The sequence below is a fragment of the Vicia villosa genome, unplaced genomic scaffold (assembly GCF_029867415.1).
Source record: "Vicia villosa cultivar HV-30 ecotype Madison, WI unplaced genomic scaffold, Vvil1.0 ctg.001376F_1_1, whole genome shotgun sequence".
Lineage (NCBI taxonomy): Eukaryota > Viridiplantae > Streptophyta > Magnoliopsida > Fabales > Fabaceae > Vicia > Vicia villosa.
In genome coordinates, this window is record NW_026705599.1 from 552,064 (window position 1) to 570,210 (window position 18,147).

The 18,147-nt window shown below is 35.7% G+C and overlaps 1 protein-coding gene across 1 annotated transcript; it reads left to right on the plus strand.

Annotated features, from left to right (window-relative positions):
• Positions 1-3,559: 3,559 nt before the first annotated feature.
• LOC131634907 (acetyl-CoA carboxylase 1-like) lies at positions 3,560-15,343 on the plus strand. Its single transcript, XM_058905533.1, has 30 exons — positions 3,560-4,113; positions 4,890-5,268; positions 5,404-5,610; positions 5,688-5,849; positions 6,120-6,212; positions 6,301-6,396; positions 6,485-6,658; positions 6,791-6,884; positions 6,964-7,151; positions 7,232-7,282; positions 7,360-7,399; positions 7,510-7,634; positions 7,719-7,835; positions 7,930-8,004; positions 8,101-8,157; positions 8,282-8,386; positions 8,519-8,605; positions 8,687-9,067; positions 9,186-9,296; positions 9,388-9,474; positions 9,558-9,734; positions 10,122-10,199; positions 10,300-10,422; positions 10,575-11,173; positions 11,294-11,531; positions 11,641-11,996; positions 12,099-12,312; positions 12,396-12,572; positions 12,654-14,807; positions 14,921-15,343. The coding sequence occupies exons 2-30, from the start codon at positions 4,921-4,923 to the stop codon at positions 14,975-14,977; spliced, it is 6,771 nt and encodes a 2,256-aa protein (XP_058761516.1). The 5' UTR covers positions 3,560-4,113; positions 4,890-4,920; the 3' UTR covers positions 14,978-15,343.
• The last annotated feature ends 2,804 nt before the right edge of the window (positions 15,344-18,147 follow it).

An 18,147-nucleotide genomic window follows, 5' to 3' on the forward strand; every position in this document is an offset into this window, starting at 1 on the left:
TACATTCAAAATAATTAAAATTTATAAGGAATATTAATGGAAGAAAAAAGATAAGCTATAAGCTAAAACGCTAATTAAAATAGCGTTTAAAAAATAAACTATAAGCTAATAAAATAATCTATAACTTCGTGATAAAAAGACTGTTCTCAAACAGGTCTTTTATTATCATACAATACAAATTTATAAGCTATAAACTCAAAATATGACTCGCCAAACAGAGCCTATTTATTATTTGGTATTATATTTCTAATTTTTTTAAATATTTCCATATATATTTTTTCTAGAATGTCACCCAAAAAAGGTATTTTTTTGGTTAATTAGATTGATTATTTGTTTTGTTTTTCAATAATAAATCATAGTCACATGTAAAACAAAACTGAGATTATTACAGCTACTACTTCTCTTTCTTCTATATTCACTAAAAGAAAAAATTATTCTGCATCTTTTGTAAAAAATAACTCTTTAAAACTAGTAATAATTTAATTTATATCAAATATATCATATTCTTTTATTTTTTAGGCCTATTCTTTGTTTTTAGGCCCAATAGTTAATTTATAGCTGTAGCCCATTTGCTGAGTTTATCAACAGATCTGATTTTTTTGTGAGATGTTTATTTGAGGTAGTCCAATGTCAATCTTGTTCAATTTTCTATTGAATGATTTGATTAATATTCAATAAAAAGTTACTCAAATTCTAGTGAAACAAATTTTCATTGGAGAGAATTTGTTACCATTATTTAGTCATATTTTCTAACACTAGTTTAGATTGACTTCCTTCACTTCACTTATAGGTTGATGAATTACCAGTGATTTTGTGTTTTGGAAACAAGTGACTAATCTATTAACAATGGCATCATTGTTCCTCAACAAGATTGGTTGTTTGGATTCAAGAATCAATTTGAAATTGCAGAATTCAAATCACGAGTTCGGACAGTATGTTCATCGACAACGGGGAGGACAATTCTTAAATTTTCTCGAAAGAAAGAACGCGGTCTCTATTATATCAAACTCTTCTTCTGTTCACAAACTTCAACCTGTCAGGTTTTTCACTTCTATCTTTCTTTTCTTTAATATTTTTATATCTCAATTACTTTTAAGAGATTTATATGATATGTATGATTCAATGTATTATTCGAAGAAATAAAATACATCTAATAGAAATAAACTAAGAAACAACCCTAGAAAAGACTTCTTTAACATACCAAACTCAAAATATTAATATTTCCCAAATATTTTTAGGGAAAAGCTATTTTGTTCCACTTTCTCCCCATCCATAATCTCAAAACTCTTAACATACAAGCCAAACATTCATTTTAATCAATTTGATAAAACTTTTAAATGATTAAAAAATATATTTATTTATTATGTATAAATGCCATAATCTTTTATTAATTAGCTTGGCTACACATAAAATCAAGTTGGTTTTGCTAAGTTAGGGAAAGAGAACCTAATTTCCACAAATCCAAAATATTATTTGATTTCATTACAACTTTTATGAAAATATATGATGTTATTACATTTTTAAATATATTTGTTGCTGTAGTCATTGATTATAATTTATTTTATAACTATTACCTAATTTGTTTGAGGAAATGCTTATCACGATTGAGCAAATTGAGTAAAAGTCATATACTAGAAGCAGAATAATATTATACTTTTTTTATAAAAGAAAATAATAATATATTAGATATCAGATTATATATACTTTGTTAAAATTTCCATAAAAGTACTAATACATTCACAAAATAAATAAATAAAATACAGATACAATATTTTGAATTTATAAATATTAGGTTCGCTTGTGTTGGCTTTTTAAAAAAATGATTTTTATAGTATTTTATAATTTTGTGAAAAAAAAATTTATAATGAAACTTTTTATAAAAGTTTCAAATGAAAATTTTGTTTGAATAGTTATTCTTAAAATGTGATTTTAGGTATTTCATCTATTTATTATGGGAAAAAATTTGGATACTAAAATTTCCAAAAATCACTTAATTTTGAAGCTATTTCAAATATATTTTCATAAAAATCATTTTTAAAATACAACTTTTTTAAAAAAAAATTGCGATTTTAGCTAAGTTTTGGTCTTCAATAATGTGTGTTTATGTTATAGGATGTCAGTTTCATTTAAAAAAAACGAATATAAAAAAACTCTAATATTTTAAAAAAGGATTTTCAAAAATTTATTTAAAAAAAAGAATATATATTTTTTAAACTGAAACAAACATGCCCATTATTTCAAATACCAATTTAACTTTTTTCTCAAACAGTTCTGAATTACTGTTCCATAAGAAAATAATAATAAAACAAGGAGGTAAGGGTGACATGAATAAACCTAACTCCCAACTATAACCTAAACCCATGCTATAATCAATATTAATTTCAAACATATCACCGATTTAATTAAATGAAATCCTACCTATATGTTTTCTTTACCATTAAAAACTAAGAGACTCTTAAACAACTTCCTTTCACATCCCAACCTTCCCCAACACTAAAAATGTTCTAGTTTTTGAAAATAGCAAAATTAAAAAAAAAAAAATTCTAACTTTAAATCCGGCTAATTTTAAGAGAAATCAATTATATAATTCACTATCAAGAATTCCATTGAAACTGGTTTAAAAAATATTAACATCTAATAAATTTTAAATATAAAATCTTAAGACGGATACATTATTTAATTTCAATTATTTATCGATAGACCATCGTTTCTTTAGGGTTATATAAGAAATATTGTTATATTATATATTTTTTTAAACCTACTTTATTGAATTATTTTTTCATCATATTTCACTATTCAACATCAATAATTGCTGTTTTTATTTATTTTTAAATAATTAATAATTGATTATTTAAAATATTGAATTTTATGTCTTTATCAATCCAACATATTGTCTTATTTTAAGATAGACACAAAACCACATCTCATTTGTTAGATCAACACCATATATTTTAAAGAGTTGGAGACGTAATCTTAATAATTGATGAATAGCTTAATGCTTAACATAGAATTACTTTACATTGATAACAGAATATGCATATTTCACAAGTCAACTCTTTATTCTTTTTCTTCTTACTTTTACATCAAATCCCTAATAAATTCATTTTATCCCAAATGTTAATACCATGTTTATATATAATGGGCAAGATGTCAACGATTCAATCGATAGTTGTGCATATAAACATCAGATGTAACAGTGTAACATGTGAAACGAACTCAATTCAGTTAGTAGTTATGCACATAAACATCAGATGCAATAGTGTAACATGTGAAACGAACTTAATTCAGTTATTCAATTAGTAGTTCTATTGTGCAGAGATATCATATGAAATATTGCGAGATGCACGACATTATTATTACTATTATTATTTTTATTTTTTACATTATTGTAAACTTTATCCAAAATTGTAATTTACAAGTAAAAGTAAAAAGTAAATGTAACCATCATTGTTAAAAAGGAATTTAGAAAAAACAGTTAGAGGGGTTGATGGGTTTTGTTGTTGTTGTGATTGTATTAGTTCCCAATTTTGACTGACTATGAAGAAGGGTTGGTGGTGGGCACCGCCACCACAACAACTCACAAGTCAATAATCCCACATTCATCACTTCTTCACATAATCCAAACCAAAAAACCATTCTTTCTTTCTTTATTCAAATCAAAAAACCATTTCCCATTTCACAATCACAACAACAACAACGTGCATTTTTCCAAAACCCCAATTCATATTACCAATCAAAATCCTATTTTTTTTACTGGGTTGTCAAATTCAGTGTTGAATAGTAATTACAGTTTTAGAGAGAGAAAGTGGGTAGCTGGGAACTAACTAGTAGTACTATTTAGGAGAGAGAGAGAGAGAGAAGTGTTGTGGCAGTGGCAGGTACCACGTGCTTCCTTCATTCATGACACCCATCAAACCTTAACCCAAACCAAACCTACCTCTTTTTTCTATTTGTTTGGTTTGCTTGCTTTTTGCATGATCATTATTTACATGCATTCATTCCTTCACCTCAAACACACTTATTATTATTCACCTTCTATAACCTCTCTATTTCAATGCTTCTTCTCAATCTCAAACAATAAACTTTGCTAAATTATTCATTTTTCATTCCAAGGTTTGTGTCTATGACTCTTGTTATTTTTTATGTTGATTTTATCTTCTATTTTCATTTAGCTTTTGTTTTGAAGTTTAGAAAGTTCTATGCTTAGGTGAATTTTGTATGTTATATTGTTCATGAAGAAAGGAAAGGAGAGGTTTTTATACCCAATTTGCTATGAATTATTCAAAAAATTGTGTTTTTCTTTGGTGGGTTGGTTCAATTTTTTGTTGGTATGCTAAATCACAAGGTGGGGGTGAATAATTGGTTGAAAAAGCTTGAATGATAGCAATCATTAGATACTGCTTTTTTTTGGGGTTCAATACCGAATCTGAAAGTGAAAGAGAGAGAAAGATAGAAAGATTCTCAACTAGTATGCTGTGTTTGGCTGTTTATATCATGCAATGAAAGCTGTGAGATTGGGATTGATGGATTTGTGATAGAGTTTAATGGATGGAGCTCTGATTTGTCAAATTGAGTTACCCTTATAATCAGTTATAGCTCTTTTAGTGCTTTAAAATTGGAGTTTCTTATCAAGTCCATATATGGTTGACCAAACAGAGCCTAACAATTCTTTTAGTTATTTTATTTCTTATGCTCTGTCAATTTTGTAGGATAAGTTAATATAGATTTTTTTCTATTACTTGTTTATATGTTTTATCTTGAGTTTCTTGTATGAATAATTTTTATTAAATTTTTCTGGATTTCTGTTTGTGAATATGCAATATCAGTTGTTGCAAAGAATTTTTTTTACATGCTTTGAGTTTCCTCTGATCTATTTTTTTACTGTGTAGTATATTGGAGACAGCTAGAAAGAGAACAGTAATGGCTAGTGCCGGGCATGGAAATGGGCACATAAACGGTGTGGTACCGAATAGGCACACTGCTACAATATCTGAAGTAGATGAATTCTGCAATGCCCTGGGGGGAAACAGGCCGATTCATAGTATATTGATTGCGAACAATGGAATGGCGGCTGTCAAGTTTATACGCAGTGTTAGGAGTTGGGCTTACGAGACCTTTGGCACGGAAAAGGCTATCTTGTTGGTTGCCATGGCTACTCCAGAAGATATGAGAATCAATGCCGAACATATCAGAATAGCTGATCAGTTTGTGGAAGTTCCTGGTGGGACCAATAACAATAACTACGCCAACGTGCAGCTTATTGTAGAGGTGTGTGACGTCGACTAAATGATATTACTGCAGTTATTCTTGTCATTAAAATTATTTCAGTGCCTATGTAATTGTGATTATTTTGAGCTGCAATACTTCTTAATTTTGCTGACGGCAATGCGATGTGTTTCCCAGATTGCTGAGATAACTCATGTTGATGCGGTATGGCCTGGTTGGGGTCACGCATCAGAGAATCCCGAGCTACCAGATGCATTAAAAGCAAAAGGAATTGTATTTCTTGGACCTCCTGCGGTATCTATGGGGGCATTGGGAGATAAAATTGGTTCATCGTTGATTGCTCAAGCAGCAGATGTGCCAACCCTTCCATGGAGTGGTTCACATGTAAATTTTATCTCCCATTGTAGTGTAGTTTCATTTGTATGGATTACACAACTTCTGACTTTGTAATTTTTCCACAGGTGAAAATTCCTCCTGAAAGCTCCTTGATTACTATTCCTGATGAAATTTACCGGGCAGCATGTGTTTATACAACGGATGAAGCAATTGCAAGTTGTCAAGTTGTTGGATACCCTGCTATGATCAAAGCATCTTGGGGTGGCGGTGGTAAAGGCATAAGAAAGGTTTGCTTCTTTATGGTCAACTCTGTAACATGTAGAAAATCTCGATGCCTATGAAGCACCGACACAAACATCAGATATTGACACTGGTAATTTTTGCGAACATGAAAGTGATTGAATATAACTAGATGTGTCGGCGTCAGAAATTGGACAGACGTTAAATCTGAAGTATCGGTGCTACATAGATCAATGCTGATAATCTTGTGCCAATCATATTTTTGTATGTTCGGTTTGGTAAAAGTTAAGAAACTAACAGGCATGTGAATATTTTAGGTTCATAATGATGATGAGGTAAGGGCATTGTTCAAACAAGTTCAAGGTGAAGTTCCGGGCTCACCTATATTTATAATGAAAGTTGCTTCCCAGGTTAGATAAACCAGTGAACATTGATCTGAATGAGCTTGATTCTTGGATTTCTGATCATATTCTGACGACCTCTCTTGCTTGTAAATAGAGCCGGCATCTTGAAGTCCAACTGATTTGTGATCAGTATGGAAATGTTGCAGCTTTACACAGCCGTGATTGCAGTGTACAAAGAAGGCATCAAAAGGTATGAAAATATTCTGTTACTAGTAAGTACACCAAATTGTCATGGTGGAATGAGTTTTCGTATTGACATAATCAATCATATGTAACAGATTATTGAAGAGGGTCCAATTACTGTAGCACCCCCAGAAACTGTGAAAGAACTTGAACAGGCAGCTAGAAGATTAGCTATATCTGTAAATTATGTTGGGGCAGCTACCGTTGAGTATCTTTATAGCATGGAAACTGGCGAGTACTACTTTTTAGAGCTGAACCCCCGATTACAGGTGTTGTACTATAACCTTGATTTTAGGCCACATCATAATTTTGTTTTTCTATTATGGTTTGATTGCTTCCCTTTTTGATGTTGTCATGTTTATGATATTTCCTGATGTTGTTTTGCATTTATCGATATACAGGTTGAGCATCCTGTTACAGAATGGATAGCTGAGATAAATCTGCCAGCAGCACAAGTTGCCGTTGGGATGGGTATCCCTCTCTGGCAAATTCCTGGTACAGCTTCAGATATAATATTTTTACTATTATTGCTTTCATGCACATATTTCACGTGTCTCACACTCACACTTAACAGAGATTAGGCGATTCTATGGGAAGGAACACGGTGGAGGGAATGATGCGTGGAGGAAAACATCAGTTTTAGCTACCCCTTTTGATTTTGACAAAGCACAGTCTACAAAGCCAAAAGGCCATTGTGTAGCTGTGAGAGTGACTAGCGAGGACCCCGATGACGGTTTCAAGCCTACAGGCGGGAAAGTGCAGGTTAACTTCTAAATCCAACAGAAATTTTATCTTTAATTCATTCATCCCATAATATATACTGAGTTAAAATATTTTTACAGGAGCTCAGCTTTAAAAGCAAGCCAAATGTTTGGGCTTATTTCTCTGTTAAGGTAAGTCTTCTATCTCTTTGTATTTACGTTTAATTTGATTGGCGAGGTGCTAAATTTTGGCAATTATATGTTTGCAGTCTGGAGGAGGAATCCATGAATTTTCAGATTCTCAGTTTGGTAAGTAGGAACTTTGATCGTGAATTTGCAAATTCTAGGCAATCATATTGATATTTCAATGGAATAGATACATATTTTTTCAGCTGCTAATATTTTAAGTTTTACCACAGGACATGTTTTTGCCTTTGGAGAATCGAGGGCTTTAGCAATTGCAAATATGGTTTTGGGGCTGAAGGAAATTCAAATTCGAGGAGAAATCCGTACCAACGTTGATTATACAATTGATCTTCTGAATGTAAATCACTATCATGATGACAAACTAGTTTTATGAAAAGTGGTTATCATGCAGAACTGACACTATTATAATATTTTATCTCAGGCTTCAGACTACAGAGATAACAAAATTCACACAGGATGGCTGGACAGTAGAATTGCAATGCGGGTTAGAGCAGAGAGGCCTCCTTGGTATCTGTCTGTTGTTGGAGGGGCACTCTATGTAAGCAATCTTTAATTCTATCATTTTCTCCTCGATTTTTTAGTATTTTCTCATGTTCAAATTCATGATCTGTGGCTTCTTCCAATTAATACAGAAAGCTACTGCTAGTAGTGCTGCATTGGTTTCAGACTATGTTGGCTATCTTGAGAAGGGGCAAATCCCTCCTAAGGTACTATATCCAAATGGGAATAACACGAGATTCGTAGTGTATCTAACTCCGTGCTTATTTACTTGTGATACTAATGTTTGTTAATAATTATGCCAGCACATATCTCTTGTCCATTCTCAAGTGTCCTTGAGCATTGAAGGAAGCAAATATACTGTATGTAATCTTATAAGTTCAATTTGATAGACATTCTTTGTAATTCCCTTACCTTTTTTGGGAGTTGCGCTATCGTATGCAGTGCTCAATTTGCGTAACTCATCTTCCAAAAACAATTTTGTAGATTGACATGATACGAGGAGGACCTGGAAGTTATAAATTGAAATTGAATCAATCAGTGATAGAAGCAGAGATACATACTTTACGTGATGGAGGTTTGTTGATGCAGGCAAGTATTGTTCTCTGAACTACCTATGCATTTGAACTTTTGTAGCTCTCTTCATTAGAATATTACTCAATATCGTCAATTTATAACATAAGTTTCTTTGATTTCTTAACTGTTAGTTTCCATTTGTTACAGTTGGATGGAAATAGTCATGTAATATATGCAGAGGAAGAAGCAGCTGGAACTCGTCTGCTAATTGATGGAAGGACTTGCTTGCTTCAGGTGAAACTAGTTTATTTCTACCTTTAAATTTTTTATTTCTTTTTAAGGTGGCTGAGGTAACTAAACCCCTTTCATATGCAGAATGATCACGATCCATCAAAGCTAATAGGAGAGACACCTTGCAAGCTTCTGAGATATTTGGTTGCAGACGACAGTCACATTGACGCAGACACACCGTATGCTGAAGTTGAGGTCATGAAGATGTGTATGCCTCTTCTCTCCCCTGCTTCCGGGATTATTCATTTCAGAATGGCTGAAGGTCAAGCCATGCAGGCTGGTGAACTTATAGCAAGACTTGATCTAGATGATCCTTCTGCTGTAAGAAAGGCAGAGCCCTTCACTGGGAGCTTCCCAATCCTGGGCCCTCCTACGGCAATTTCAGGTAAAGTTCATCAGAAATGTGCGGCAAGCTTAAATGCTGCACGGATGATTCTGGCTGGCTATGAGCACAATATTGATGAAGTGAGTAAATTCCTCCCCTTAATTATTTTACAAATTATTCTGACATTATTTTTGGATTCTATTATTATTCAAAACTTGTATTTTCCTTTCTTATTAACAAGCTAGACATCTGTCTCAGGTTGTGCAAAATTTGCTCAATTGCCTTGACAGCCCTGAATTACCTTTCCTCCAATGGCAAGAATGCTTGGCAGTTCTGGCAACCCGTCTTCCTAAAGATCTAAGAATTGAGGTAAAGGGACACCTTGCCTTTTTTTTTTTCACTCTGATTTAATGTTCTCTGACGTGATCTGACCTACCCTTGAACTATTCTGGTATTTCAGTTGGAAGCAAAATATAAGGAGTTCGAGATTATTTCAAGCTCCCAAAATATTGATTTCCCTGCCAAATTATTGAAAGGAATTCTTGAAGTGAGTTGGTGTTCCTGAATTGCTCATCATGATATTTTCCGTTTTAATACAAATAAATTCATGGCGGGTGTTTTATACTGCAGGCTCATCTTTTCTCCTGTGCTGACAATGAAAAAGGAGCCTTAGAAAGACTAGTTGAACCTCTGATGAGTCTTGTAAAGTCTTATGAGGGTGGAAGAGAGAGCCATGCCCATAAAATTGTTCAATCTCTTTTTGAGGAGTATCTCTCAGTCGAAGAACTATTTAGTGATAATATACAGGTTAGTATGATTATTTGGTTGCTTGTACTTATTTTGTGTGCGCAACTTAATCTGTTATGACCTTTGGACTTCTAGTTCTACCAACCAAATTAGTTTTTCTAGATGATATTCAAAAAGTGCATGATTTATTGTTTTTCTTATTTAGCCTTCACAACACACTGGAATCAAACAATTCATTGTATGTCTCAGTGTGCTCATAGCAAAAAAACCGTCAACACATTTTATTTTTCTTCATTTTCATGTTCATTTCATTGAACTATTTGTTTATCATTCAACTACTTTGAAGCTAAGAAGGAATTCTTTAACTTAAAAGATGTATGGTCTATTTCTAATAATTCAGTTGCCCAAAATATATTCATAACATTTCCCCTTTCCCGTGCCTTCTAGGCTGATGTAATTGAACGACTCCGTCTTCAATACAAGAAAGATTTGTTGAAGATTGTAGATATCGTGCTTTCTCATCAGGTATACACTTTTATAACATACTCCGCTTGAGTGATTTTCCTCCTTGATGTCTTGTTAACACGGTACTGCAATTATATTAACTGCATTTCTTGGGTTTCAGGGTGTCAAGAGCAAAAATAAGTTGATACTGCGACTAATGGATAAACTGGTTTACCCTAATCCTGCTGCCTATAGGGATCAATTAATCCGATTCTCCCAACTCAATCATATTGTTTATTCTGAGGTTGGTAATGCTATATAGAGGGTTCTATGATCTGTGTGATGTTATATTTTAAATAGTTGCAGTGTCACTTTTAATCTCATTTTGTGTATGATACTTTTAATTTCTTTAAAACATTTTGATTCGAATCCGGATTTGTGATCATCTTGATGCAGTTGGCCCTTAAGGCAAGTCAACTGCTTGAACAAACTAAACTGAGTGAACTTCGATCCAGCATTGCTAGAAGTCTTTCTGAGCTAGAAATGTTTACTGAGGATGGTGAAAATATTGATACTCCGAAGAGGAAGGGTGCCATTAATGAACGAATGGAGGACCTTGTGAGCGCTCCTTTGGCAGTTGAAGATGCCCTTGTGGGCTTATTTGATCACAGTGATAACACCCTTCAAAGGAGGGTTGTGGAAACTTATATACGTAGGCTCTACCAGCCATATCTTGTCAAAGGCAGCATCAGGATGCAGTGGCACAGATCTGGCCTTATTGCTACGTGGGAGTTCTTAGAAGAATACGTTGAACGGAAGAATGGAGTTGAAGACAAAACACTGGTGGAGAAACATAGTGAGAAGAAATGGGGAGTGATGGTTGTAATTAAATCTCTTCAATTTTTGCCAGCAATTATCAGTGCTGCATTAAGGGAAGCAACCAATAACTTTCACGATGCACTTAAAAGTGGTTCTGTCGACTCAAGTAACCACGGTAATATGATGCATATTGGACTAGTGGGCATCAACAACCAAATGAGTTTACTTCAAGATAGGTACAGTTTCGGAAATCAAATACATTATTTTGAACCTATTTATTTTTTTGTTTTTTCTTTGATTTGTCAAAGCATCAATGGTTGTATTGTAGTGTAACTTAACTTTTTGGTCTTTTGCAGTGGTGATGAAGATCAGGCTCAAGAACGAATCAATAAGTTGGCCAAAATACTCAGAGAGCAGGAAGTAGGGTCCATAATACATGCTGCCGGTGTTGGAGATATTAGCTGTATCATACAGAGGGATGAAGGGCGTGCTCCAATGAGGCATTCCTTTCACTGGTCAGCAGAAAAGCTATATTATGAAGAGGAACCCTTGTTGCGTCATCTGGAACCTCCACTATCCATTTATCTTGAACTGGTTAGTTATTTCATGCTTCAAGTTCCTGTTTTATTTTAGAAGGTGCGAAATAAACATATTTCATTCGTATGCTTGATCTTTAACTCGTTTAATATCTGTCTGGTTACAGGACAAACTTAAAGGCTATGAAAATATACGTTATACACCATCCCGTGATCGTCAATGGCACCTCTACACGGTTGTGGACACCAAGCCACAACCAATTCAAAGAATGTTTCTTAGAACACTTCTCAGACAGCCAACCACAAATGAAGGATACTCTGCTTATCAAAGGGTAGATGCAGAAACGTCTCGTACCCAATTGGATATGTCATTTACTTCAAGGAGCATTTTTAGGTCCTTAATGGGAGCAATGGAGGAGTTGGAACTGAACTCACACAATACCACCATCAAATCTGAACATGCTCATATGTACATCTATGTCCTACGTGAGCAACAAGTAGATGATCTTGTGCATTATTCCAAGTAACTATTACTGCAAACTTCTCTACGTTTATAAATATTCTTTTGTTAGCGTGAAGTAAAAAGATTTCATCCGGTTCTTACAATTTCGGATGTTAATACCAGGAAAATTAACATAGATGCCGGTCAAGAAGAAACAGCAGTAGAGACAATCTTGGAAGAACTGGCCCAGGAAATCCATTCCTCTGTTGGTGTAAGAATGCATAGATTAGGGGTGTTCGTATGGGAAGTGAAGCTCTGGATTACAGCATGTGGACAGGCAAATGGTGCTTGGAGAGTCATTGTAAACAATGTTACTGGTCATACATCCACTGTACATGTAAGTTTTTTAGTTTCTTTAAAATTTGAAGGATAACTTCCTGCGTGCTTATCACACTCAGATTCATAATTTTTAAAATTCAGATATATCGAGAAATGGAGGATGCCACCTCTCATAAAGTGGTTTACAGTTCAGTCACAGTAAAAGGTCCACTGCATGGTGTACCAGTGAACGAAAACTATCAGCCTTTGGGAGTTATTGACCGAAAACGTCTCGCAGCAAGAAAGAGTAGCACCACATACTGCTACGATTTTCCTCTGGTAAGTTATGTTGTATGAATTTAGTGATAATTTCCCCTTGTAAGTCAAATTAGGTTACCTGATGAGAAATGCTTCTTGCAGGCGTTTCAAACATCTTTGGAACAGTCATGGTCAATTCAACAAACAGGAATTCAAAGAGCCAAAGATAAGGATCTCCTAAAAGTAACGGAGCTTAAATTTTCAGAGAAAGAAGGTAGCTGGGGTACTTCTCTTGTCCCTGCAGAGCGTCCTCCTGGACTCAATGATGTTGGCATGGTAGCCTGGTTGATGGAAATGTGTACTCCTGAATTCCCATCTGGAAGGACTATATTGGTTGTTTCGAATGATGTTACTTTCAAGGCTGGTTCTTTTGGCCCAAAAGAGGATGCCTTCTTCAGAGCAGTAACTGATCTTGCCTGTGCTAAGAAAATACCTTTAATTTATTTAGCAGCAAATTCTGGTGCCCGTTTAGGTGTAGCCGAAGAAGTCAAAACTTGTTTCAGAGTTGGCTGGTCTGAGGAATCTAAACCTGAGCAGGGTTTTCAGTATGTATATTTAACACCTGAGGACTATGCTCAAATTGGATCATCAGTGATGGCACATGAATTAAAGCTTGAAAGTGGAGAAACCAGATGGGTTATAGATACCATTGTCGGCAAAGAAGATGGACTGGGAGTTGAAAACTTGAGTGGCAGTGGGGCCATTGCCGGTGCCTATTCAAGGGCGTACAAGGAAACCTTTACATTGACATATGTGACTGGTAGGACTGTTGGAATCGGTGCTTATCTTGCTAGGCTTGGGATGAGGTGCATACAGAGGCTTGATCAGCCTATAATTCTTACCGGTTTTTCAGCATTAAATAAACTTCTTGGTAGGGAGGTGTACAGCTCTCACATGCAACTTGGTGGACCTAAAATCATGGCAACTAATGGAGTTGTTCATCTTACTGTTTCGGACGACCTTGAAGGTGTTTCTTCTATTTTGAATTGGCTTAGCTACATTCCTTCTCATGTAGGTGGTGCACTTCCCATTGTCAAATCCCTCGATCCCCCTGAGAGAGATGTGGAGTATTTACCGGAAAATTCATGTGATCCTCGTGCGGCCATATCTGGAACTCTGGATGTTAATGGAAAATGGCTTGGAGGCATTTTTGACAAGGACAGCTTTGTGGAGACACTAGAAGGCTGGGCAAGGACAGTTGTTACAGGAAGGGCCAAGCTTGGAGGAATCCCTGTGGGAATTGTTGCAGTAGAAACACAAACGGTTATGCAAATAATACCTGCTGATCCAGGCCAGCTTGATTCTCACGAGAGGGTTGTTCCTCAAGCCGGGCAAGTGTGGTTTCCTGATTCTGCGACCAAGACGGCCCAAGCGATATTGGATTTCAACAGAGAAGAGCTCCCGCTTTTCATTCTCGCAAACTGGAGAGGCTTTTCAGGTGGGCAAAGGGACCTTTTCGAAGGAATTCTTCAGGCTGGTTCAACTATTGTCGAGAACCTTAGAACATACAAACAGCCTATATTTGTGTACATCCCAATGATGGGTGAACTTCGTGGTGGGGCTTGGGTTGTTGTCGACAGTCGAATCAACTCAGATCACATTGAAATGTATGCCGAACGAACAGCTAAAGGTAATGTCCTTGAGCCAGAAGGAATGATTGAGATCAAATTTAGAACAAGAGAATTGTTGGAGTGTATGAGAAGACTTGATACACAGTTGATTACTCTGAAGGAAAAACTTTCGGAAGCCAAAAGTAACAAGGACTTTGGTACATATGATTCTGTGCAGCAACAGATTAGATTCCGCGAGAAACAACTTTTGCCTTTGTATACTCAGATAGCTACCAAATTTGCTGAACTGCATGATACTTCCTTAAGAATGGCTGCAAAGGGTGTAATCAGAGAAGTTCTTGATTGGCGTAACTCACGTTCTGTCTTCTATCGGAGACTACACAGAAGAATCGGTGAGCACTCACTGATCAACAGTGTGAGAGATGCTGCTGGTGACCAATTGTCACATGTATCTGCCATGAACTTGCTCAAAGACTGGTACCTGAAATCTGATGTTGCCAAAGGTAGAGAAGAAGCTTGGTTGGACGACGAAGCATTCTTCAGATGGAGGGATGATCCTGCAAATTACGAGGATAAACTAAAGGAATTACGCGTCCAGAGACTGTTGCTTCAGTTGACAAATATTGGTGACTCGGCTCTTGATTTACAAGCTCTACCTCAAGGTCTTGCCGCTCTTTTAAGCAAGGTAAAAACACTCTTGTCATTATACAGTTAGTTACATCAACTGTTTAATATTTTATATTTGCTTTGTCATGTCTTGAAACATGGATATATGACTATTTAAATTCTGGTATGCAGTTGGAAGCATCAAGTCGTGATAAGTTGACTAATGAACTTCGCAAGGTCCTCGGTTAGGAGACGATAAAAGCTCTTGTGATCTGCCCATACATTTCTGTTGTATTGTGTTTGTGTCATAGATGCGTCACCATGTAGTATTGCACCCATTTTATTTATGCAATTTGAATCCCTTGGATAAAATGTTATCACCAAGGGCAAGCAAATTGCAGCATCCCTAAAAAAACAGACTTTCACTTGAGGGATAAACTGTAAATGACTTCAGTCTTGGATAGATATTTAATTTATGCAGTTAGAGGATCACAGCCAGCATCGCCATGGTTGATCGACTCATTGCGTGTATCGGAATAAGTATGTAATAATTTGTAACATTGATGATTTTTTATGCAAAACAATTTTGGGCAGATGACATATGCTTCCCTGCAAGTTTACGGTCACCTATTGACAGTGGATTTATAAATTTTTTTAGCCAAAATATCAAGCTTTCCAACAAGTTTTGTTTGGAATATTTATAGGCATTTTCATCAACTCTTAACATTATCACAGCATAAAAAATACTATCTGGTTTAAACAAGGAAGGGTTAAAGAATGGATGGTTGTGAGGAAACTACAAAATAATGTAGAAAACAAATTTTTAGTGTATAGAAATGTCATCTTTTGTAAAATTGTTTAGAGCCAGTTAAGAAAAGAGTATATTAGGCAAATGCGACTAAAACATTACTCTTGACACATAAAGTTGCACATTTTGAATAGTTTGTTTCTTAAAAGGCTTTATTTGGGAGATAAGAGAGAAAGTGATGACAGGGTTTTGAAGGGTTGTGATAAACATACTGATGACCAATATCTTCATATTATAAAGAGAAATAATGAATTTGAAAATTTATTTAAAACCCATCCAAACTTTCCTCAATGCATTTTTAGTTCAAATATATTGCTGGGTTTTAGTCCTTCGAATAAAAATGAAATATTAAAATTCTCCATTTTTTTTTCCTTCAAAATCTCAAAGCCCAAAAAATTTGAATTTTTCTTTAGCCACCTCCCTATGGGGTCACCCCCGCGAAAAACCCAAGTTACCCCTGCCTCGAAAATGAACTTCCGAAGCACCTTTTTTTAAAAAAAAATTTCCACAATTCGGAAGTTCATCTCCGAAAACACCTCATGGGGGGTGTTTTCGGAGATGAACTTCCGAAAACACCTTTGTTTAGATTTTGGGGGGTTTCGGAAATGAACTTCCGAATTATGCAGAAACTGTGTTTTTTTTTTTTTTATGTTTTTCAAAACAGTCTCGTATTTTTAATTAAAGGAAAACGCCAAATAAAATAAGCGAGATATAAACAGAAAATACTAATATGATAAAAAAAGTAATATATACAAGCCGATCCAAATCCAAATAAAAAATAGTGTGCTAAAGATACAATCCGAAAACAAAAAATAAATAAACCCGACCACTACTGGGTGTTCCTAACCCTCACCTTGGGCCCTCCTCTGCCGCCTGTATGCCGCCGCACGGCCCGCATCAGTGACGATCATCTCCATCACGGCGACTGCCTCTGGACCGCCCTGATGAACGACACCTTGATCCAACGCCACCTCCTCCTCCTCCTCCTCCTCTCGCTGGCGGGAAGAAGATACCCGAGCCAGCCTACTCCTAGATCCAGATGAAGAGGTACCCTCTCTCACGTCCACGGGAACTCGCACACGGCGTCCCCGGCCCTGCCCCCGTCCCGGGGTCGACGCCAGCTGCGCTGCCGCCCGCTCGCGTCTAGCCGACGCAGTCTGGGTCTCTCTACCCTGTCTGATGCGTGCTGGTTGGTTGCCTGACATGTTCCTGTAAACAATTGAAATCGATTAATATGCGAGACAAAAGAAAAAACAAAAACAAAATTGCACTTCTGATACAGTTCGGAAGTTCATTTCCGAAAACTGGGATGGAGGTGTTTTCGGAAATGAACTTCCGAAACACCCCTGCGCAAAACTTCTCTGCAACCTTGTTAGCTGAAGATTTCGTTTTATGTTGTTTATCCTTCGAAGGAGTTGAGAATCGAAGGAAAGATGGTTACTGATGGCCATCCCTTAAAAAATGGCTACTGATGGTCATGCTTCGGAAAAATAAAGACTTCTAAGTTCGATGAAGATAAGTGAACGCTGAAAGATTAATGAAAGCATATGTCTTCGGGACTTAGACAAAATTCATAGAATATGTATTCAAGTATTACTACTTAGCGTGGTTTTTAGTAGTGTTTGTTTAATACACTGCCACGCGTCGAAGATGGACTCAGGCGGGAAGATTTGAAATTCGAAGACGGTTTCGTAACCGTTCAACAACAGATGGCTTCGCTGGAAGTTCTGATGAGAAACGTGGCAGCAGATTAGTGTAGGACCATTAAGGTCGAAACTAGTATAAATAGGAGTCTTAGTGTTAGGATTCTGTGTGTTCATTTTGTACAAATCACTCACATATTTACTCAAGTATCAAGCGTTAAGAGAAAGAGTTCGCTGAGAAAATGTACGTATGACACCACCATTTTAATACAGTGTATTATCTTTTTGTTTTTATCTTTCAGAATTACTGCATTTCGTTTACTTCTTGCCATTTACGTTTCTGCATCTTTACTTTAACGTCATTTACTTTCGAATTACTTTCACGCTATTTACTTTCAAAGTCTTTTATATTTCTGCAGTTTAAGATTCTTTACGTTTCAATTGTCCTTTTAATTTCTATGTCATGTCACTTCGATGAAGTCATATTTATATATAACAAAGTGATTGTCGAGACTATTTGTTCTGTTAATCAAACAACGCTTATTGAAGAAGACAAATAATGAATATGGTCAGAACAAACATTGATAACAATCTTCTTGACTATGTGTCCTAGGATCAATCTAGTCAATCCTGCAAGTAACCAAATCATATTTATTATAGTTTGGAAGACTAGCGGTTGTTTACCGGAAATCACCGTAAACAAATTGGCACGCCCAGTGGGACAGTGTCAAGTAGATTGTTTTAATCAATTGCTTTATTTTTGTCTAGACAATATCAAGATCTTGTATGAACCTTAGGAACGGTAAATTAAAGAACAGTGCACAACCGATTCCCAAACGAAGGTACAACAGGAAAATGGTCATTACGGCCAGTGCAGGGGGTAATCAAGATCCCCCACAAGGTTCAGGATCAGGAGCGGCAAATTCGACTTCTACTCAAGAAGCACGAGATGCAACGGGTCCAAATGG